Source organism: Cebus imitator, unplaced genomic scaffold (assembly GCF_001604975.1).
Source record: "Cebus imitator isolate Cc_AM_T3 unplaced genomic scaffold, Cebus_imitator-1.0 Scaffold8, whole genome shotgun sequence".
In the NCBI taxonomy this organism is placed as follows: domain Eukaryota; kingdom Metazoa; phylum Chordata; class Mammalia; order Primates; family Cebidae; genus Cebus; species Cebus imitator.
In genome coordinates, this window is record NW_016107323.1 from 7,153,033 (window position 1) to 7,177,624 (window position 24,592).

Genomic DNA, 24,592 nt, shown 5'->3' on the forward strand with positions numbered 1-24,592 from the left:
TTTTTTTTTTTTTTTTGAAACAGAGTCTCACACAGTTGCCTAGGCTGGAGTGCAGTGACATGATGACGGCTCACTGCAGCCTCAATCTTCCGGGCTCAAGTGATCCTCCCACCACAGCTTCCCAAGTAGCTGGGACTGCAAGGTGCATGCCACCAGGCCTGGCTAATTTTTGCATTTTTTATAGAGACAGGATCTGGCCATGTTGCCTAGCGTGGTCTTGATCTCCCAGACTCAAGAGATCTGCCTGCCTCTGTCTGCCTCAGCCTCCCAAAGTGTGGGAATTACAGGTGTGAGCCATTGCACCCAGCCTAATTGAAAGGTTTTGACTTGCTAATTCTTTAGTGTGCTTAATATGTGGTTAATAACCACTACAATTAAATACATAATTCTGGCTGTTTTGTTCTTTTAATTTGCTTAGAGAAATTAAATGTCCAAGTCAGATCTGGCTAATTTTTTTTTATTTTGTTTTGTTTTGTTTTTGAGGTAGAGTCTCAATCTGTTGCCCAGGCTGGAGTGCAGTGCTGGGATCTCCGCTCACTGCAATCTGCACCTCCTAGGTTCAAGTGATTCTCCTGTCTCAGCCCCCAGAGTAGACGGGACTACAGGCACATGCCACCACGCCTGGCTAATTTTTTGTATTTTTAGTAGAGACGGGATTTCTCTATGTTGGCCAGGCTGGTCATAACCTCCTGACCTCAGGTGATCCGCCCACCTTGGCCTCCCAAAGTGCTAGGATTACAGGCATAAGCCACTGCGCCTGCACCCGGCTAAAATTTAATGTCACAGAATTATAGTTAGGGACAGAGAGAACTCTAATCTTTAAAAGGATGGATACACTGAAAACCATGTTTTTTGTTTTGATTTGTTGAGGAACTATATGCTTCTGTTGGATTTATTCAGTTTTATTATGTTTTGAAAAGATTTAGATTAATGATTAGGATAAATGATAGCTATTGAAGAATCATAGATCATTAACACAAGAAGGGCATCATCCCTGTTAACTCTCAGCTGGGTTTATGAATCCTCGTAATAAATCCGTGGTGCACGTTTGTTCACATTTGCCTTATCACTTGCAGTGACTTGAAGTCACAATGTAAGTGAAGGGATAACTTCAGATTTTTAGAAAGCATCTTTGGGGTAATAATGTATGAATATTTCATGTAAAATACTTTAGAATAATTTAGACATGGATGATTAAATCTATGTAAGTAATCAAATTGTGTAACTATATATCATGAAATGTAAATTGTTTCTAAAAGTAATCATAACAAGCTACTCATAACATTAATGGAACTGTTTTACTCAACAGAGACTTAATGTTAAGAACCAAAGGCCAGGCACGGTAGTTCATGCCTGTAATCCCAGCACTTTGGGAGGCCGAGGCTGGTGGATCACCTGAGGTCAGGAGTTCGAAACCAGCCTGACCAACATGGAGAAACCCCATTTCTATTAAAAATACATACTTAGCCAGGCATGGTGGCACATGCCTGTAATCCCAGTTACTCGGGAGGCTGAGGCAGGAGAATCACTTAAACCCGGGAGGCGGAGGTTGTGGTGAGCTGAGATGGAGCCATTGCACTCCACCCTGGGCAATAAGAGTGAAACTCCATCTCAGAAAAAAAAAAAAAGAACTGTAAATTCAGTCTGGGTGCCATGGCTTATGTTTGTAGTCCCAGCACTTTGGGAGGCCAAGGTGGGAGGATCACTTGAGTCCAGGAATTCAAAACCAGTGTGAGCAACATAGCAAGACCCCATCTCTAAAAAATAATAATAATAATATTAGTCTAGTCTGGGTGATAGACTGAGACCTTTTTTTTTTTTTTTTTTTTTTTTGAGACAGAGTTTCACTCTTGTTACCTAGGCTGGAGTGCAATGGTGCGATCTGGGCTCACTGCAACCTCCACCTCCCGGGTTCAGACAATTCTCCTGCCTCAACCTCCTGAGTAGCTGGGATTACAGGCACACACCACCATGCCCAGCTAATGTTTTGTATTTTAAGTAGAGAAAGGGTTTCACCATGTTGACCAGGATGGTCTCGATCTCTTGACCTCGTGATCCACCCGCCTCGGCCTTCCAAAGTGCTGGGATTACAGTCTTGAGCCACCGTGCCGGGCAGAGACCTTGTCTCTTAAAAAAAAAAAAAAAAAACTATAAATTCAAACCTGGTTTGGCCATTTGTGTACTCATAGGGAGAGTTTTAACTTTTTTTTTTTTTGCTTTCATACTGTTTTAGATAAATGAAATAAACACAGAAGTTAACCAGTTGATTGAAAAGAAAGTGATGAGAAATGAGCCCATTGAAGGCAAACTCTCACTGTATAGGCAACAGGTAAGAACATTCTTTTGGCTCAGATATTTAGATCTGTAAGCATATTTGTGAACCACTGGCTGTGTTATCTATAGTCTTAAAGTGAGAAGGAAGTAGAGAATAATTGTTACTCTGTCACTGCTAATCTCCAGAATATAACAATATTTATAATTTTGAATAAGCATCTTTTGTAGCTTTTCCACTAATTATTTGTTTGAAATTTGATACTCTTAAAAATACTTAGTTTCCTTAACATGTACAGACTATGGTAATAGAGCTGTTTCTGTTTATATCTGTGACTGTGGAATTTTATTTTTAAAATGAAAGCTTACCTAGGTGGTATAAATAAAAATATTTATTTATTTATTTATTTATTTATTTATTTATTTATTTATTTATTTTTTGAGACATAGTCTCACTCTGTTGCCCAGGTTGGAGTGCAGTCATGCGATCTCGGCTCACTGCAACCTCTGCCTCCTGGGTTCAAGCAATTCCCCTGCCTCAGCCTCTCGAGTAGCTGGGATTGCAGGCGCCTGCCACCACACCCAGCTAATTTTTGTATTTTTAGTAGAGATGGGGTTTCACCATGTTGGCCAGGCCGGTCTCAAAATCCTGACCTCAAGTGATCTGCCCACCTTGGCTTCCCAAAGTGCTGGGATTACAGGTGTGAGCCACTGTGCCTGGCCAATATTTATAATTTTTAATGGGTTAATAACAGTATGCTTTTTCAGGTCTAAAGTTAGTTTGCAAGTGTAGAATAAACTAAATTTTAGTGCTAAAGCATTTATTATTTTATCCACAATTAAATTGTCACTTACTTTTTGAGAGTACTTATCTTGTTTTATATTTCTTTCAAAGATTCAAGTGAAAGCCATGGCTTGTCTACAAAGAAAGAACCCAGGCAGGAGGATTTTAGTGTGAAAAGCATTCTGTAACCTCAGAACATACTAAGCTACGTAACAAAGCATTATATAAGGACATTAGAATTTTTTTAAAACCTTTGGAAATTTTCAATCAATTGCAAAGGTAGAGGCAAATTGTTCAGTAAACCTCATGTGTCCCTGAGCTACAGGGTTCGTGGCCATTCTTGTTTCCTCTATACTACCAACGCCAGCGGTATTATTTTGAAGCATATTTTAAATTTCATCATATCATTTCATCTGTTAATGTTTCAGAATATATCTCTAAAAAATAAAGGCTTTTTAAAAACTTAACCACAACATACCACATCTGAAAATTTTAATAATTCCTTAATATCAAAAAATATTCAGTCAGCCAGGAAATCAATCACATTTCCTTGTCTCTCTTTTTTCTTTTTTTCAGTTGCTTTTTTTCAGTTAAGATCCATATAGGATTCATATATTGCATTTGGCTGATAAGGTTTTTTTTTGTTTGTTTTGGTTTTTTTTTTTGCTGTCACCTGTCTGTCCTAGAAAGTTTGTCTCTTTTAATCCATATGTTCTCTTTTCACCCATTTATCTATTTAATGCTTTTTGACAATGTATGTGTTGACAAAACTGGTTTGTTTTTCCCATGATATATCCCACAGTTTGTATTTTTTTTTGAAACAGAGTTTTGCTTTGTTGTCCAGGCTGGGGTGCAGTGGTGCGATCTTGGCTCACTGCAACCTCTGCCTCCTGGGTTCAAGCAATTCTCATGCGTCAGCCTCCTGAGTAGCTGGGATTATAGGCGGCCACCGCTATGCCCAGCTGGACAGTTTGTATTTCACTGATTGCAACCCGATGATGTTGTTTTACCATGTTCATTTGTTTCCTGTATTTCCTATAAATTAGAACTAGAAGTGTGAATAGATTCTGGTTTGAAATTTTTTTGGCAAGAAAACTGTTTTTTGTTTTTGTTTTGTTTTTTTCTGAGACGGAGTTTCGCTCTTGTTACCCAGGCTGGAGTGCAATGGCGCGATCTCAGCTCACCGCATCCTCCGCCTCCTGGGTTCAAGCAATTCTGCCTCAGCCTCCTGAGTAGCTGGGACTACAGGCGTGTGCCACCATGCCTAGCTAATTTTTGTATTTTTAGTAGAGACGGGGTTTCACCATGTTGACCAGGATGGTCTCGATCTCTTGACCTTGTGATCCATCCACCTCGGCCTCCCACCGTGCCCAGCCTTTTTTTTTTTTGAAATGGAGTCTCGCTTTGTCGCCTAGGCTGGAGTGCTGGAATGCAGTGGCACAGTCTCGGCTCACTGCAACCTCTGCCTCCCGGGTTCAAGTGATTCTCCTGCCTCAGCTTCCTGACAAAAAAACTTTCTAGGTGATATTACCTACTTTTATTTGGAAGTGATAATGCTTGGTTGTCTCTTATTGTGACATGAGCAGCTACTTACTATCATTGCTTATCCATTAATTTTATTACAAATTATAAAATGTTCACATTTTGATTCCTTCTTCATTTATTAGGTGGACTACTTTTGTAAAGAGAAACCTCTCAACTATTGGGTTATCCTGAGCTGTAGTTCATATAGGATAGGCAAGTTACGTGCTTGATTTTTATCATTTATCAGTTTTCATAATGAATTTGTTTCTTCTCACTCATTTGCATCCTCCAACAGTCAAGTGATCAATTAGGGCTATTTGTTGTTGTTGTTGTTTTTGTTTATTTAGTGTCTTTATGAATCCTAGATATTATCATATAAGTTTCAAACATTATCCTTAATGATGCTCAAATTGTCCCAGTTTTGACTAATGGGAGGCTTTTCAAGTTAACTTTTGAGTTTTTTTCAGATTTTAGTGGTATTTGATAATTTCTTTGCTTTCTGGATTATTAAAGAGATTTCCAGGCTCATCCATCGTTTACATTTCCTACTCTAGACCTGGAATTAGACTTTCTTCTATGAACCTGATTTGTTTTAAGGGAAACGGTATTTAGAAACTGAAACGGGAAAAGTTCCCTTGTCTCCATCGAAGGGCATTCGACAGGGGGAGTGGCTCCCTTCTTCAGTACCCCACTGTTCAAACCTCTAGAGGAGCATACTGACAGACAGGTTGTGGGCCTCTGTCCCCACGTCAGTGTCCAGGGGTGAATGTTTACAGCTGAAACCCCAGTGGGTATGTGTTACAGTGTGCTCTTTTAGTTTAGCCATCCGTAGGCGGCTTATGTTAGTCAGCTCAATTAGACCCCTGCCTTATTGCAAGGCCAGAGGGCTTTCTGTATTCTGGGGTTCTTGCCTTGGTGTTCTGAGGAATCAGATCACACGTGGGCTTGGAGAATAAGTGCAAGGATTTATTGAGTGGAAGTAGCTTTCAGCAGATTGGGGAACCAGTAGGGAGTTGGTTTTCCCCTGGAGTCAGGCCACCGAGTGGCCCAAGTCTTCTCAGACTACCCTGACTCTTCTCCGACTACCCTGACTCTTCTCCCACTGCCCCAGCCAGACTCTGCGTTGTTCTGCCAGTCAATGGCCTAGGTCAGTCAATGGCCTGTTGGTGTCTGTCGATATTGAGCCACTTGTGTCTTCTTCCACTGATCTGCTCCTCTTGACGTCCAGCCACTTGCGTGTCTGTCTGCTAGGGTCTCAGGGTTTTTATAGGTGCAAAGTGGGGCATGGCAGGCCAGGGAGGTTTTGGGAAATGCATCATTTGGGCATGAAGGCAGGATTGCCTGTCCTCACCTAGGTCCATGGGCACAGACCCAGGGGTGGAGCCCTCACCAGGGACCATGCCCTCCTCTACCCAGCGCTTCCCTGCCCCACTTCTGTATCAAAACCAGTCTGGGTGTTAGGAGTTCTCATTGGTTTTTTGTTTGTTTGTTTTCTTTTCTTTTTTTTTTAGACAAAGTTATGTTCTTGTTGCCCAGGCTGCAGTGCAATGGTGTGATCTCAGCTTTCTGCAACCTCCACCTTCCAGGTTCAAGCAATTCTCCTGTCTCACCCTCCCAAGTGGCTGGGATTATAGGCGTGTGCCACCACGCCCAGCTAATTTTGCATTTTTAGTAGAGATGGGGTTTCACCATGTTGGTCAGGCTGGTCTCAAACTCCTGACCTCAAGTGATCCACCTGCCTTGGCCTCCCAAAGTGCTGGGATTACAGGTGTGACCCATCACACCCGGCTATGTTTTTTAATAGCCATTGTTTTTAGGTCTTTTCAGTGGACCAAGCTAGGAGGTATTTCTTTGTCTTTCTCTTTCATAAAGTACACCATCAGTGCATACTCATCCTTCCAGTTCAGATTCAGGACTACTTGATTTTACTTAGCCTCATCAATCTCACATGTTTTTCCTTTTCCCACAATGAGAATCTTGGTTCTTAGTAACATCAACATAATTTAATTCATCATTTGCTTTTGTCCAGTGGAACCAACATAATTCATCACTTGTATAATATTAATCCACATTTTAAACAGAATAGTCTCACAATAAAAGTACTACTGATACCATCAAGAATATAATTACTACAGAAAATTGATTTTTAGTTCATTTTGTTCTTGGGATATGTATTCAAAGAAGTTTCTAATGTCTATCCCTGTGCTTCCACCCTGTTCTTTCCTTTCCACATAGGTAATTATTTTTTTTAATTTCACATTTTATTATTTCATTAGAAATATTATAGGCATATATACTCATATCTCACTCTTAAGGAAAGAAGAACATATTAAACACACTCTTTTTCTTAACAATATATGCTGGTGATCATTTCATAGTAGAAAAACTTTATTCCTTTTTAAAAATAAGTTTATTGAGATGTAATTCACATACCTTACAATTCACTCATTTAAAGTATATACTTCAGTGGTATTTTGGTGTATTTATAGAGTTTGTGCAACCAGCACCACAATCAATTTTAAAACAATTTTATCAGGCCAGGCGTGGTGGCTCAAGCCTGTAATCCCAGCACTATGGGAGGCCGAGGCGGGTGGATCACGAGGTCAAGAGATCGAGACCATCCTGGTCAACATGGTGAAACCTCGTCTCTACTAAAACTACAAAAAATTAGCTGGGCATGGTGGTGCGTGCCTGTAATCCCAGCTACTCAGGAGGCTGAGGCAGGAGAATTGCCTGAACCCAGGAGGCGGAGGTTGCAGTGAGCTGAGATCGCGCCCTTGCACTCCAACCTGGGTAACATGAGTGAAACTCCGTCTCAAAAAAAAAAAAAAAAAAAACAATTTTATCATCCCTAAAAGAAATGCCAAACTGATTAGCACCCACTTTCCATTTTTCCCCTAAACCCCCAGCCTCAACTGATTTGAGACCAAATCAGTTTCTATAGATTTTTGCCTGTCATGAACATTTCATGTAAATGGAATCTTTTACTGTTATTCTTTGTCATTGGCTTGTTTCACTTAGCATAATGTTTTTAAAGTTCATCCAGGTTGTAGTATATATATCACTATGTCATTCCTTTTTATTGCTGAATAATATTCCGTTGTATGGCTACATCATGTTTTGTTTATTCATTGGTTGATGGACATTTAGGTTGTTTTCACTTTTTGGCTATTATGAATAATGCTTCTATGTACATTTTTTAAAAATTTTCTTTAAACATTCTTATGCAAGTTTTTGTATGGACATATGGAATTCTAAAATTAGTTTTTAAATTGACAAATACAAATTGTTTATATTTGTGGTTTACAACATGATGTTTTAAAATATGTATCCATCATGGAATGGCTAAATCAAACTAATAAACGTATGCATTACCTCACACACTTTTTTTTTGTGGTGAGAACAATTAACATCTACCCTCTTAACAATTTTCAAGTCTAAGATACATTACCTATAATCATGATATTATACAAAGATTTCTTGAATTTATTCCCCCTAACTGAAATTTTATATCCTTTGACCAGTATCTTTCCAATCTGTATGCCTCCCCAATCCCTGATAACCACCATTCTACTCTTCTGCTTCCATTAGTTCAACTTTTTAAGATTCCACATATGAGTGAGATCATGTAGTATTTGTCTTTCTGTGCCTGGCTTTATTTCACTTAACGTAATGTCCCTCAGGCTCATCTATGTTGTTGTAAATGACAAAATTTCCTTCTTTTTTTAAGACTGAATAGTATTCCATTATGTATATACCACATTTTCTTTCTTTCTTCAGTCATTCATTGATGGACATGTGAGTTGATTCCATATGTTGGCCATTGAAATTAATGCTGCAATGACCATGTAAATGCAGATATCTCTTTAATATACTGATTTTTATTTCCCTTGGATATATACACACTAGTGGGACCGCTGGATTATATGCTAGTTCTATTTTTAATTTTTGAGGAACCTCCATACTGTTTTCTATAATGGCTATACTAATTTACATTCCCATCAACAGTGTACCAGAGATCCCTTTTCTTCACACCCTTACCACCACTTATTGTCGTGTGTCGTTTTGATAGTAACCATTCTAACAGGTGTGAGGTGGTAACTCATTTTAATATTTACATTTCCTTGATGATTAGGGGTGTTGAACATTTTAAAATTTACATTTCCTTGATGATTAGGGATGTTGAACATTTTTTCGTATACCCATTGGCCATTTGTGTGTGTGTGTATTTTTTTTTTTTTTTTTGAGACAGAGTCTCGCTCTGTCACCCAGGCTGGAGTATGGTGGCACAATCTCGGATCACTGCAACCTCTGCCTCCCGGGTTCAGTTGGTTCTTCTGCCTCAGCCTCCTGAGTAGTTAGGACTACAGACGCGTACCACCACGCCCGGCTGATTTTTGTATTTTTAGTAGAGACCAGATATCACCATGTTGGCCAGGCTGATTTCGAACTCCTGACCTCATGATCTGTCTGCCTCGGCCTCCCAAAGTGCTGGGATTACAGGCATGAGCCACCGTGCCCGGCCTTGTATGTCTTTAATAAATGTCTCTTTAGGTTCTCAGCCCATTGTTTAATCAGGTTATCTATTTTCTTGCTATTGAGTTGAGTTCCTTATATATTTTAGATAGTAACCTCATTTTTGAATTGGGTTGTTTGGTGTTTTGTTGCTGGATTTTAGGAGTTCTCTGTATATTCTGGATTTTTTTTTTCTTAGAGATAGGGTCTCACTCTGTTGCCTAGGCTGGAGTGTGCCATCATAGCTCACTGCAGCCTTGAACTCCTGGGCCCAAGTGATCCTCCCTCCTCAGCCTCCCAAGTAGCTGAGACTACAGGCACCTACCACTGCATCTAGGTAATTTTTTGTAGAGATGCTTCCTATGTTGTCCAGTCTGGTCTGGGAACCCTTCAAGAGATCCTCCCACCTTGGCCTCCCAAAGTACTGGGATTACAGGCATCAGCCACCATGCCTGGTTTATTCACGATGTTAATCCCTTGTCAGATAGATGATTTGTAAATATTTTCTCCCATTCTGTGTGTTGCCTTTCTACTCTGTTGACAGTGTCTTTTTGATGCACAAGTTTTTAACTCTCATGAAGTCCAATTTGTCTACTTTTTTTCTTTTGTTGCCTGTGCTTTTGGTGTCATATCCAAGAAATTATTGCTAAATCCAGTGTTATGAAACGTTTGCCTTATGTTTCCTTGTGATGGCCTTATGCAGTTCCCTAACAGTATCAGAGAATGAGATAGGAATTTACCCTTCTCTTGAATTTTTTTGAAAAGTTTGAGAAGGATTTGGTATTTGTTATTTAAGTGTTGGGTGGAATTCACCAGTGAGGCCATCAGATCCAGGGCTTTTCTTTGTTGGGAGATTTTTGTTTTTAAGTTAAACCAATTTTTAAAATGATTTTAATTTTTAACTTTTGTGGGTACATAGAAGGTGTATATATGTATGGGGTACATGAGATATTTTGATATAGGGATGCAGTGTGTAAGAATCACATCATGGGGAATGGGGTATCCATCCCCAAGCATTTATCCTTTGTGTTACAAAAAATCCAGTTACACTCTTTTAGTTACTTATAAATGTACAGTTAAATTATTATTGACTATAGTCACCCTGTTGTGCTATCAAATACTAGGCATTATTCATTCCTTCTAACTGTTTTTTGTATCCATTGTTGGAAGATTTTTGATGACTCATTCAGTCTCCTTACTAGCTACAGGTCTTTTCAGTTTTTCTATTTCTTTGTGATTTAGTCTTGATTATTATTGTGTTTCTAGGAATTTGTCCATTTCATCTAGGTTATCCAATATATTGGTTTGCAGTTGTTCATGCTATTCACTTATAATTCTTTTTGTTTCTGTAGTATCAGTAGTAATGTCCCTACTTTTTTTGAGTTTAGTAATTTTAGTCTTTTTTTCATAATGCAGCTAGCTAAAAGTTGTCAATTTTGTTGATCTTTTCAAAGAACCAACTTTGATTTTAATGATTTTCTCTATTTTTCTTTTTCCTTTCTTTCTTTCTTTATTCCTTCCTTCCCTCCCTCCCTCCCTCCCTTCATTCCTCTTTTCTTTTCTTTCCTTTCCTTTCTTTCATCTTGCTCTCGTCGCCCAGGCTGCAGTGCAATGGCACAATCTCAGCTCACTGCAACCTCTCTGCCTCCCATGTTTCAAACAGTTCTCCTGCCTCAGCCTCCTAAGTAGCTGGGACTACAGGCATGTGCCACCACGCCCAGCTAATTTTTTGTGTTTTTAGTAGAGATGGGGTTTCATCATGTTGGCCAGGATGGTCTCAATCTCCTGACCTTGTGATCTGCCTTTCTTGGCCTCCCAAAGTGCTGGAATTACAGGAGTGAGCCACCGTGCCTGGCCTTTTTTTTTTTTTTTTTTTTTTTAAATGAGGCAGGGTCTTACTCTGTCACCCAGGCTGGAGTGCAGTGGCACAATCTTGGCTCACTGCAACCTCCGCAACCTAGGTTCAGGCGATTCTCCCACCTCAGCCTCCAGAGCAGCTGGGACTACAGGTGTGTGCCACCATGCCAGGCTAATTTTTTGATTTTTTGGTAGAGATGGGGTTTCACCATATTGGCCAGGCTGGTCTCAAACTCCTGACCTAAAGTGATCCCCCAGCCTCAGTCTCCCAAAGCGCTGGGATTACAGGCATGAGCCACCACACCCGGCCTTCTTTCTAGTTCAGTTGTAACATTGGGTTGATGATTTAAGATCTTTCTTGTTTTGTAATGTGTTTATAGCTTTAAATTTCTCCCTTAGCACTGTTTTCACTGTGTCCCATAAGTTTTGATATGTGTATTTTTATTTTCATTTATTTGTAAGTATTTTCTAGTTTCTTTTGTGATCTCTTCTTTATCTATTGGTTACTTAAAAATGCATTTTGGGGGTCTTTTTGCTCTTGGAAGTCCCCTCTCTCTAACTAGTGAGAGAGCTGTTTTCCTTTCATTTTCTCTTTGTTTTGCCTGTTAAACCTCCTACTCCTAAAAAAATACAATAAAAATAAATAAAAATGTATTTTTGGCCAGTGTGGTGGCTCATGCCTGTAATCCCAGCACTTTGGGAGGCTGAGGCAGGCAGATCTCATGAGGCCAGGAGTTCAAGACCAGCCTGGCCAACATGGCAAAACCCCATCTCTGTTAAAAATGCAAAAATTAGCCAACCATGCCGGGCGCGGTGGCTCACGCCTGTAATCCCAACACTTTGGGAGGCTGAGGCAGGCGGATCACCTGAGGTCAGGAGTTCGAGACCAGCCTGACCAATATGGTGAAACCCTGTCTTTTAAAAAAAAAAAAAAAGGAAAAATTAGCCAAGCATGGTGGTGTATGTCTGTAATCCCAGCTTCTCAGGAGGCTGAGATGGAAAAATCAAACCTGGTTGGCAGGGGTTGCAGTTAACCAAGATTGCGCCTCTGCTTTACAGCCTGGGTGACATTGCAAGACTTACACGAAAAAAATAAAAAAATATATTTTTAATTTCCACAAATTTGTGAATTTACCAGTTTTGTTTCTGTTAATGATTTCTAGCTTCATCTCCAGTTAAATAAGGTACTCTGTATGATATTATGATATCTTTTAAAATCTATTAAAACTTTTTTTTTTCTTTTTTTTTTGGAGACAAAGTGTCTCACTCCATCACCCAGGCTTGAGTGCAGTGGCAAGATCTCAGCCTCTATATGTCTCAGTTCTCTATATGTCTACTAGATCTAGTTGGTTTATTTTGTTAAGTCCTGTATTTTCTAACTTACATTGTTCTATCCATTATTGAGACTGAATGTTGAAGTCTCAGACTGTTGTTATATAATTTTCTGTGTTCAATTCTGTTTTTTTTTTCTTTTTTTTTCTTTTTTTTTAAAGGAATTAATTCAAGAATTCTGTCAGTTTTTGCCTCAGATATTTTGATGGTCTGTCAATAGGTGTGAAAATGTTTATAATTGTTTATAATCTTGCTGTATGGAATCTTTTACTAATAGATAATATCCTTCTTTGTCTTTTGTACACTTTTAAAATTTAACATTATTTCATGTAATATTAATATAGTCACCCTGTTGTCTTTTGTTTACTATTTAAATGGAATATCTTTTTCCATCCTTTCACTTTCAATTTATTTATATNTTACTATTTAAATGGAATATCTTTTTCCATCCTTTCACTTTCAATTTATTTATATCTTTGGATCTAAAATGAGTCTCCTGTAGACAACATTATTGATTCACATTTTTTTTATCCATTCTGCAAATCACTGTCTTTTGATTGGATATTCAATCTATTTATATTTAAAGTAATTACTTCTGTCATTTTACTATTTGTTTTCTATATGCATTATAGCTTTTTTGTCCCTCATTTCCTGCTTTACTGTCTTTTGTGTTTAGTTGATTTTTTATAGTGAAATGTTTAAATTCCTTTCTCATTTCCTTTGTGTATATTCTACAGCTATTTTCTTTGTGGTTACCAGGGGGATTACAATTAACATCTTAAAGTTATATCACTGTAATTTGAAGTTATACAAGTTTATCTTCAATAACATATAAAAACTCTGCTCCATTACAGCTCGATCCCCATCCCTTTCAGTTTTTCATGTCGCAAAATTACATCTTTACACATTGTGTGCCCCAAAACATAAACTAATAGTTCTTTTAAATGCATTAATCTCTTAAATTATGTACAAAACAAATGTGGAATTATAAACTGAAATTACAGTAATACTAGCCATTCAGCTATTAATAATAATGTTATTTTAAATGTATAGTCTCTTAAATTATGTAGAGAACAAAAAGTGGATTTACAAACCATTGTTACACTAATGCTAGCTTTCATAATTGCTCATTTATTTGCCCTTATTGAGCTCTTTCTTTCTTATACATTTAGTATCTTTTTATTTCACCTTGCAGGACTTATTTGAGCATTTCTTGCAAGGCAGGCCTAGTTGTTACAAACTCCCTTAGCTTTTGCCTGTCTGGGAATGTAGCTTTTGTTTATCTGGGAATGTCTTAATTTCTTCCTTACTTTTTTTTTGAGGGGGGAGATGGAGTGCAGTGGCATGATCTCCACTCACTACAACTTCTACCTTCTGGGTTCGAGTGATTCTCCTGCCTCAGTCTCCTGAGTAGCTGGGACTACAGGTGTCCACCAGTACACCCAGCTTATTTTTGTATTTTTAGTAGAGATGGAGTTTCACCATGTTGGCCAGGCTGGTCTTGAACTCCTGACCTCAAGTGATCTGCCTGCCCCAGGCTCCCAAAGCACTGGGCTTACAGGTGTGAGCCACCACACCTGGCCTTTTCCTTACTTTTGAAGGACAGTTTTGCCAGATATAGGATTCTTGGTTGACAGTTCTTTTTTTTTTTTTTTTTCAATGGAGTCTCACTCTGTTGCCCAGACTGGAGTGCAGTGGCACCATCTCAGCTCACTGCAACCTCCGCCTCCTGGGTTCAAGCAATTCTCCTGCCTCGGCCTCCTAAGTAGCTGGGAGTACAGTTGCCTGACACCCCACCTGGCTAATTTTTGTATTTTCAGTAGAGACAGGGTTTTATACCATGTTGGCCAGCATGGTCTCAATTTCCTTGGCTCAGGCAGTCTGCTCACCTCAGCCTCCCAAATTGCTGGGATTACAGGAGTAAGCCACCACACCTGGCTGACAGTTCTTTCTTTTAGCATCTTAATATATTATTCCGCTGCTTTCTGGCCTCCAAAGTTTCTGATTAGAAATTTGCTGATGATCTTATTGAGGATCTCTTATATGTGACTAGTCAGTCTTTTGATGCTTTTAGAAACTTCTTTTTGCCTTTGGCTTTGACAATTTTATTTATTTATTTATTTATTTATTTATTTTTAGAGCAGGAATAGAAGTTTATTTTAAAAGGCCTTAGATGCTGAGTGCAGTGGCTCACGCCTATAATCTCAGCACTTTGGGAGGCCAAGGCAGGCAGATCTCGAGGTCAGGAGTTCAAGACTAGCATGGCCAATATGGTGAAACTGTGTCTCTATTTAAAAATACAAAAATTAGCTAAGCATTGGGGTGTGTGCCTGTAGTCCCAGCTACTCGGGAAGCTGAGACAGGATAATTGCTTAAACCTGAGAGGAGGAGGTTGCAGTGAACCAAGATTGTACCAGTACACTCCAGCCTGGGCAACAGACTGAGACTCCATCTCAAAATAATAATAATAATAGTAATAATAATAAAAGGCCTTAGGACAGAAAAAAAAGGAAGCACACTTGGAAGAGACCCAAGTGGGCACATGAAGGTTAAAGAAAGAAAGTCAGGTGCCAACAGTTTGATTTTAATGTGTCTCAGTGTGTGTCTCTTTCAGTTCATCTTTCTTGGAGTTTATTCTGATTTTTCGATATTTTATTTCATCAAATTGATGAAGTTTTCAAGACATGGTTTCTTCACATATTCCATCTTTCACTTTGTCTTTTCCTTTGGGACTCCCACAATGAATATATTGGTCTACTTAACGGTGTCCCACATGTCCCTTAGGCTCTGTTCACTTTTCTTCAATATTTTTCTCAATTTCTCAGAGTTGATAATTTCCATTGTCTTGTTTTCAAGTTCACAGATTCTTTTTTCTGCCTCCCCAAATCTGCTTTTAAATCCCTCTAGTGAATTTTTTTTTGTGTGTGTGTGACAGAGTCTTGCTCTGTGGCCCAGGCTAGAGTGCAGTGGTACGATCTCGGCTAACTGCAACTTCAGCCTCCATTCAAGCAATTCTTCTGCCTCAGCCTCCCAAGTAGCTAGGAATACAGGCACGCACCACCATGCCCAGCTAATTTTTGTATTTTTAGTAGAGAGGGTTTCACCATGTTAGCCAGGCTGGTCTTGAACTGCTGACCTCATGATCTGCCCGCCTCAGCCTTCCAAATGCTGGGATTACAGGTGTGAGCCACTGTGCCAGGCCCCTCTAGTGAATTTTTAATTTCAATATTGTACTTTTTAGCTCCAGAATTTCTTTTTGCTTTCTTTTTAGGTTTTCTCTGTATTGATATTTCCATTTTGTTAATACATTATTTTTTGTTTTGTTTTGTTTTGCTTTGTTTTGTTGAGACAGAGTCTCACTCTTGTCGCTCAGGCTGGAGTGCAGTGGTGTGATCTCAATCTTGGCTCACTGCAACCTCTGCCTCCCAGTTTCAAGCGATTCTCCTGCCTCAGCCTCCTGAGTAGCTGGGACTATAGGCGTGTGCCACCATGCCCAGCTAATTTTATGTATTTTTAGTAGAGATGGGGTTTCACCGTTTTAGCCAGGATGGTCTCTATCTCCTGACCTCATGATCTGCCCACCTCAGCCTCCCAAAGTGCTGAGATTACAGGCATGAGCCACCACACCCAGCCTACATTGTTTTCTTGATAGTCTCATCTGCCGTGAGTTCTTTGAGCATCTTTAAGACAGTAGTTTTAAAGTCTTTATCTAGTTGATCTGCCATCAGAGAATTTCTATTGATTCATTTTTTTCCTTTGTTTTTTTATTTTGTTTATTTATTTTTGAGACAGATTCTCACTACAGGCTGGAGTGCAGTGACGCAATCTCAGCTCACTCTAACCTCCGTCTCCTGGGTTCATGCAATTCTCTTGCCTCAGCCTCCTAAGTAGGTGGGATTACAGGTGTGCACCATCACACCCAGCTGATTTTTGTATTTTTAGTAGAGACAGGTTTCACCATGTTTGCCAGACTGATCTCAGAACTCCTGACCTGGAGTGATCCACCTGCCTCGGCCTCCCAAAGTACTGGGATTATAGGCATGAGCTACCATGTCTGGCATGTTTTTTATTTTTATTTTTTAATTATATTCTAAAAAGTAGAAACAGGGTCTCATTATGCTGCTCAGGCTGGTCTCAAACTCCTGGCCTCAAGGGATCCTTCTGCCTTGGCCTCCCAAAGTGTTGGGATTATAGGTGTGAGCCACTGTGCCTGGCCTCATATTTTTCCTTTAGATGTGTCCTATTTTATTATTTCTTTGTATGCTTTGTGATTCTTTTGGTTGAAAAGTAGACATTTGAATCTAATAATATAGTAACTCTGGAAATTAGATTCTCTCTTTTCCCAGGGGTTTACTGTTTTTTTGCTGTTGTTTTTGTTTTTTTTGATTGGTGTAGACTGTCCCAAAGAATAGGCTAAAATGTAAAGTTAAGATAGGCTGGGCTCAGTGGCTTATGCCTATAATCTCAACACTTTGGGAGGCCAAGACAAGTGGACTGCTTGAGCTCAGGAGTTTGAGACTAACCCGGGCAACATAGCAAGACCCTGTCACTACTAAAAATACAGAAAGGTAGCTGGGTGTCATGGTATGTGCTTGTGGTCTCAGCTACTCAGAAGGCTGATGTGGGTAGATTGCTTGAGCCCAGGAGGTGGAGGTTTCGGTGAGCCCAGATTGCACCATTGCACTCCAGCCTGAGTGACAGAACCAAACCCTGTCTCAAATTTTTTTAAAAATTTCTTTTTATTATCTCAGGTCTTTTCTGAGCCAGTGCCTTTCCCTGGGCATGTGTGGTCACTTTCTAAATTTCCCCATATATGCAGTTGTTTTTTAATGTCTTAGTCTTAAAGTCTCTGGCTTCCAAAAGGGGAAAATGAGAAGAATTAAAGGGAGGAAAAAAAAGGATCTAGACCTGTAAATCCTCTAGAAGTCACTTCAGTCAGAGCGGGAGGGACTTGCAACAAAGGTGCAAGATGCAACAATGGCCTCCTTCTCTTTGTCTGTACTTCTGTGATCAAAAGCAGCACTCAGTGCATAGATCCCCAATACTGGAGGAGTAGGTCCTTTCTGTTCACCCTTGCTCCAGCAAGCTGTGTTAAAGCTGCACCAGGAACATATGTTTGGGGCTGGGGGTAGGGGTGGGACCTGCTATTGTGCCAAGGGCTGAAATTGATTGAAATTAGCCTCATTTTACTGTCCAAGCTTCCCACTGGATGTGGCAAGCACTCAGTATTCCAACAATTTTACTGGTAGAATCCATGTGATGAGAACCACCTTCTCAGAATCTCACGTCTTCAAACTATTTTGAAACTCTTTTTGTAAAATTTATGTGTACATACTGTATTAGTCAGTGTTCTCCTAATCAACCTGTTCCCGGATTTTGGGGTACAGGGAAGTACTCAGTGGGCTCCAGACTCTTGGTCTCTCTCTCTCCCAAGAATGGGAGAGAGGACCACAGCGGGTATGCTTGTAAAGTAAGTACTGGACCCAAAAAGTTTTTGTAGAAAAGTTATTTATTTAGGCAGAGAGAGAAAAAGGAGAAGGGGAGAGAAAGAAACAGCTAGCTCTCACACTGAGTGAGAGAAAGACATGCCGCTCTCACACTGAGTGAGAAGGGTTCTCAGAGGGAGAAAACCAGAGAAGGAAAGCTCCTCACACACTGAGTGAGAGAATCCAGAAAGATGGAATCCAGGAGAGGAAAGCAGCTTCCACACTGAGTGGAAGGGAATTGAGAGAGAGAGATGGAGTTTAGGAGGGGAAGACAAGCTTCCACAAGCTTTCCAGAAGAAAGACAGCTTCCACAAAGGGAGTGTGGAAGGTGACCCAAGTATGGAATCCAAAGGGGTGTGGAAGAAGGAGACTTTTAACCTAGGAGGAATTTCCACCTTCTCCAAGCCCCCTGGCCAATGAAAAGAGTTCCTTTAAACTTCCACTGGAGCAACTGACCTTTGGTTCTTCCCGCGCACGTGAAAATTTGAACAGAAACCATTAGGTCTCCCGGATGGAGAGGCATGGGAGGGGGGCATGGCACTGGGAAGTTCTTGCCCTTAAAACTATGCCCCTTTGTGGACCCAGAAAGAGAACATATTCACTCAAACCATATATCCTATTGGTTATCAGAACCAATGAAGGATGTTTCACTCTGTAGAACTATTCTAGCTTAAAAAATGAGGGAGTTGTTGGTTCTGACTAACCAATAGGATATATGTATATATAAAAGAGACTTTATTATGGATAGTTGGCTCACACAATTACAAGGCAAAGTCCCACGATAGGCCATCTGCAAGCTGGAGAAAGAAAAGCCAGTAGTGGCTCAGTCCAAGGCCAAAAGCCTCAAAACTAGGGAAGACAACATTGCAGCCTTCAGTCTGCAGCCGAAAGGCCAAGAGCCCCAGGAAGCTGTTGGTGTCCCAGGGTCCAAAGGCTGAAAAACCTGGAATCCGATGTCCAAGGACAGGAGGAGAGGAAACATCCAACATGGGAAGAAAAAAAGAGAGCCAGTAGACTCAGTGAGCAAAGCTATCCCACCTTCCTCGCCCTGCCTTGTTCTAGCAGCGCTGGCAGCTGATTGAATGGTGCCTACCACATTGAGAGTGGGTCTTTGTCTCCCAGTCCACTGATTCAAATGTTAGTCTCCTCTGGCAACACCCTTACAGACACACCCAGCAAAAATTATTTACCAGCCACCTAGGCATCCCTCAATCCAGTCAAGTTGACACCTAATATTAACCATCACATATATTTTTGCTTTTATTAATGAGGGCTTTTCTTTCCTTATGTCTTCTGACTGATTGTCTATGAAAGCTATTGATTTGTTTTCCGTAGTTTTTTCATTGATTCTTTTGATCTTTTTGGGCACATAATTATATGATATGCAAATTCCAATTTTTCCTTTCCAATTTTTATGCTTCTAATTTCTTTCTCATGTCTGTTAGCAAGTATTTTCAACACAGTAATTAAATTGTAGTAAAGGTAGTGGGCATTTTCTTCTTGTTCCTGACTTTAGTGGGCAATACCCTCATATTTTTCTATTAAATAAGATCCTGGTTTGAAGATGAAGTTTATTTTATCATGTTACTTATTTTGTTATTGACGTGTACTATCAATTCTTGTACAATCTGGTAGTCTACCATTCCTTCTTCACCACTTTGGGTTTTTTTCTTTTGAGATGGAGTCTCTCTCTTACCCAGGCTAGAATGCAGTGGCACAGTCTTGGCTCACTGTAGCCTCCACCTCCCAGGTTTAAGCGGTTCTCCTACCTCTGCCTCCCAAGTAGCTGAAACTACAGGCACACCCCACCATGTCTGGCTAATTTTGGTATTTTTAATAGAAACTGGGTTTTACCATGTTGGCCAAGCTGATCTTGAACTCCTGACCTTAGGTGATCTGCCTACCTCAGCCTCCCAGAGTACTATGATTACAGGCATGAGCCACCACGCCTGACCCACTTTTTTTTCTTTCTTTCTTTTCTTTCTTTTCTTTCTTTTCTTCTTTCTTTCTTTCTTTCTTTCTCTTTTTTTATTGAGACAGGGTCTCTGTCACCCAGGCTAGATTGCAGTGGCATGATCATGGCTCACTGCAGCCTCAACCTCCCAGGCTCAAGTCAGCCTTCCACCTCACACTGTCAAGTAGTTGGGACCACATGTGTGCATCACCACATCCAGCTATTTTATTTTATTTTATTTTATTTTTTGTAGAGTCAGGGCCTCACTATGTTGCCTAGGCTGGTCTTGAACTCCTGGGCTCAAGTGATCCTCCCACCTTGGCCTCTCAAAGTGCTAGGATTACAGACCTGAGCCACTGCATCCAGCCTCCTTCATTTTTTAAGCTAGAATAGTTCTATAGAGTGAAACATTCCTTCATCATCACCTGTCTTTTCATTTTTTTAAAACAAGAAGGAAAATAGAATTTTCTAAGGATTTGTGCTAGAGATTCCACTCTCCTGTCAAATTTGCTTGAAAAATTATTGGTGTCATTTCACTTAAGATAGTTTGGCTAATGTTTTTCTTAAACTAGTACAGATATAGTTCATTTAAGGAAATCTCCCAAGAGTTATTAGAATATAAAATGCTGCTAAGAGTAGCCATTTGCATTTTGTAAATATTTGCCTAATTCTGGTGAGTCAGATGTTTGATTTTGAACCTGCATTTTATTTATTAGAATGCCCCAAATATAATAGATGTTTTAACATTTCACTATAAATGTGGAGATATTGAATTTAATAAGATGACCTGTGTTATAATTTTGAGAATAAAGCATTTTTTTCTTCCAATGAAGGGAAACCTACCATGTAAAAATATAGTAGACTTGGTGTTACCATCTGTTGACTTACCTAGGATGTATTTTCATTAGCCTTTGAGTATTATTTGAAAAGACTTTAATATTTTTCTCATTAGCACATTTTTATTTATCTGCTCATATGTCTTATATTTTCAGAGCTTTGTCTTCCAAAATGTTTGTAGGTTAGTATTTAATATACATTGTATGTTCATATTAAATATTATAATTAGTAATGATGAGTAGTAGGGCAGGGGGTATTGGTTAGAAGAGGCCAGGCTAACATTGAAAATATAACTTGGTAAAATCTAAAAAATAGATAATTTCACAAGATAAGTGAAAGTTGATTGTATGTCTTATACATTCATATTTAATGCTCAATTAGGCATCTATCATTTCCCGTAAAAAAGAAGCCAAAGCTGAGGAACTTCAGGAGGCCAAGGAGAAGTTAGCCAGCCTAGAGAGAGAAGCATCAGTAAAGAGAAATCAGACTCGTGAATTTGATGGTACTGAAGTTTTAAAGGGAGATGAGGTAAGCTGAGCCATCTCATGGGACAAGGGGAGAAGTACTGTTTTTTATGTGAAACTATTAGTGTGTTTGACTTTCTTAGTTTGAATGTTAATATTGGGCAGTTAATCTTATTTTATAAAAGTTATTTAAAACTGAATAGTCTTTTTGCAATAATACTGAGGTACTCTTTTTTTTTTTTTGAGATGGAGTTTCACTCTTGTTGCCCAGGCTGGAGTGCAATGGTGTTGCCCAGGCTGGAGTGCAATGGCGTGATCTTGGCTCACTGCAACCTCTGCCTCCCGGGTTCAAGTTATTTTCCTGTCTCAGCCTCCTGAGTAGCTGGGATTACAGGTGCCAGCCACCACACCCAGCTAATTTTTGTATTTTTATTAGAGACAGGGTTTTACCATATTGACCAGGCTGGTCTCAAACTCCTGACCTTGAGTGATCCACCCACCTCTGCCTCCCAAAGTGCTGAGATTATGGGTGCGAGCCACTGCACCCAGCCATACTGAGATGTGAGCCACTGCACCTGGCCATCTTGATGTAAAATTGCAGATATGTTAGTGATTTTACAAGATACTATGTTCCAAATTTTCTCTTTTTAATTAAGTGAATTTATATTGGATTTAAGTATTATAAATATTAAATTATAAAAGTGAAAAATAGTAGGAGCAAACAGATAATACAAAAATTTATATTTGTTGATAAATGCATTTCCATAAAGGGCTAAGAAAATATCGTAAAGTTATTTTGTCAGTAATACATACTTGTCTGGTGAGGCCAACCTCATCATAGAGGCTTACAAGTTTAAAAGAATATAATTGTGATGGCCGAATAGGAACAATTCTGGAGTGCGGTTCCCAGCAAGAACAATGCAGGTGATCCCCAGGCAAGCAGGGTCTGGAGTGGACCTCCAGCAGGCCTATAGCAGAGGGACCTGACGGTTAGAAGGAAAACTAAAAAACGGAAAGAAATAACTTCAGCATCAACAAAAAGGACATCCACTCAGAGACCCCATCCGAAAGTCACCAACTACAAAGACCACAGTTAGATAAATCCACAAAGATGGGAAGAAACCAGTGCAAAAAGATGAAAACACCAAAAACCAGAATGCCTCTCCTCTTCCAAGGGATCACAACTCCCCACCAGGAAGGGGACAAAGCTGGATAGAGAATGAGTCTGATGAATTGACAGAAATAGGCTTCAGAAGGTGGGTAATAACAAACTCCTCTGAGCTAAAAGAGCATATTCTAACGCAATGCAGAGAAACTAAGAATCTTGAAAAAGGTTTGACGAAATGCTAATGAAAATAAACAGCTTAGAGAAGATTATAAATGACTTGATGGAGCTGAAAAATACAACACAAGAACTTCGCAAAGCATACACAAGTTTCAGTAGCCGAATCAACTAAGCAGAAGAAAGGACATCAGAGATTGAAGATCAACTCAATGAAATAAAACAAGTAGGCAAGATTAGAGAAAAAAGAGTGAAAAGAAATGAACAAAACCTCCAAGAAATATGGGATTATGTGAAAAGACCTAATCTACATTTGATAGGTGTAACTGAATGTGACGGAGAGAATGAATCCAAGCTGGAAAACACTCTTCATAATATTATCCAGAAGAACTTCCCCAACTTAGCAAGGCAGGCCAATATTAAAGTCCAGGAAATACAGAGAACATCACAAAGATATTTCTCAAGAAGAGCAACCCCAAGGCACGTAATCATCAGATTCACCAGGGTTGAAATGAAGGAAAAAAATGCTAAGGGCAGCCAGAGAGAAAGGTCGTGTTACCCACAAAGGGAAGCCCATCAGACTCACAGTGGATCTCTCGGCAGAAACCCTACAAGCCAGAAGACAGTGGGGGCCAATATTAAACATCCTTAAAGAAAAGAACTTTCAACCTAGAATTTCATATCCAGCCAAACTTAAGCTTCATGAGCAAAGGAGAAATAAAATCCTTTATGAACAAGCAATTACTGAAAGATTTTGTCACCATCAGGCCTGCCTTACAAGAGCTCCTGAAAGAAGCACTAAACATAGAAAGGAACAACCAGTACCAGCCACTCCAAAAACATACCAAATCGTAAAGAGCATTGACACAATGAAGAAACTGCGTCAGCTAATGGGCAAAACAACTAGCCAGCATCAAAATGGCAGGATCAAAGTCACACATAACAATATTAACCTTAAATGTAAATGGACTAAATGCCCCAATCAAAAGACAGACTGGCAAATTGGATAAAAAGTCAAAACCCATCAGTGTGCTGTATCCAGGAAACCAATCTCACATGCAGGGACACACAGGCTCAAAATAAAGGGATGGGGAAGATTTACCAAGCAAATGGAGAGCAAAAAAAAGCAGGAGTTGCAATCCTAGTCTCTGATAAAATAGACTTTAAACCAACAAATATCAAAAGAGACAAAGAAGGGCATTATATAATGGTAAAAGGATCAATGCAACAAGAAGAGCTAACGATCCTAAATATATACGCACCTAATACAGGAGCACCAAGACACATAAAGCAAGTTCTTAACAACCTACAAAGAGACTTAGACTCCCACACAATAATAGTAGGAGATTTTAACACTCCACTGTCAATATTAGACAGATCACCAAGACAGAAAATTAACAAGGTTATCCAGGACTTGAACTCAGATCTGGACCGAGCAAACCTAATAGACATTTACAGAACTCTCCACCCCAAATCCACAGAATATACATTCTTTGTAGCACTACATCACCCCTACTCTAAAACTGACCACATAATTGGAAATAAATCACTCCTCAGCAAATGCAAAAGCATGGAAATAACAAACAGTCTCTCAGACCACAGTGCAATCAAATTAGAATTCAGGATTAAAAAACTAACTCAGAACAGCACAACTTCATGGAAACTGAACAACTGGCTCTTGGATGTTGACTGGATAAACAATGAAATGAAGGCAGAAATAAAGATGTTCTTCAAAACCAACGAGAATGAAGACACAACGTGCCAGAGTCTCTGGGACACATTTAAAGCAGTGTCTAGAGGAAAATTTATAGCAATAAATGCCCACATAAGAAGCAAAGAAAGATCTAAAATCAATACCCTATCATAAAAATTGAAAGAGCTAGAGGCGCAAGATCAAAAAAACTCAAAAGCTAGCAGAAGACAAGAAATAACTAAGATCGCAGAACTGAAGGAGATAGAGACACAAAAAAACCTTCAAAAAATTAATAAATCCAGGAGCTGGTTTTTTGAAAAGATCAACAAAATAGACTGTTAGCCAGATTAATAAAAAAGAAAAGAGAGAAGAATCAAATAGATGCAATAAAAAAACAATAAAAGGGATATCACTATTGATTCCACAGGAATACAAACTACCATCAGAGATTACTACAAACAACTCTATGCACATAAACCAGTAAACCTGGAAGAAATGGATAAACTCCTGGACAATTGCATCCTCCCAGGCCTAAACCAGAAAGAAGTTGGAACCCTGAATAGACCAATAACAAGGGCTGAAGTTGAGACAGC

At 39.4% G+C, this 24,592-nt stretch overlaps 1 protein-coding gene across 3 annotated transcripts in view; it reads left to right on the top strand.

Moving 5' to 3' along the window:
• Positions 1-24,592, top strand: part of IFT81 (intraflagellar transport 81) — a 107,550-nt gene that overhangs the window by 17,481 nt on the left and 65,477 nt on the right. For all 3 annotated transcript variants that reach the window (XM_017541885.2, XM_017541882.2, XM_037743328.1), the window contains 2 exons: positions 2,234-2,329; positions 20,942-21,088. In XM_017541885.2, the coding sequence (XP_017397374.1) occupies positions 2,234-2,329; positions 20,942-21,088 (243 nt within the window). The remainder of the gene's footprint in view (positions 1-2,233; positions 2,330-20,941; positions 21,089-24,592) is intronic.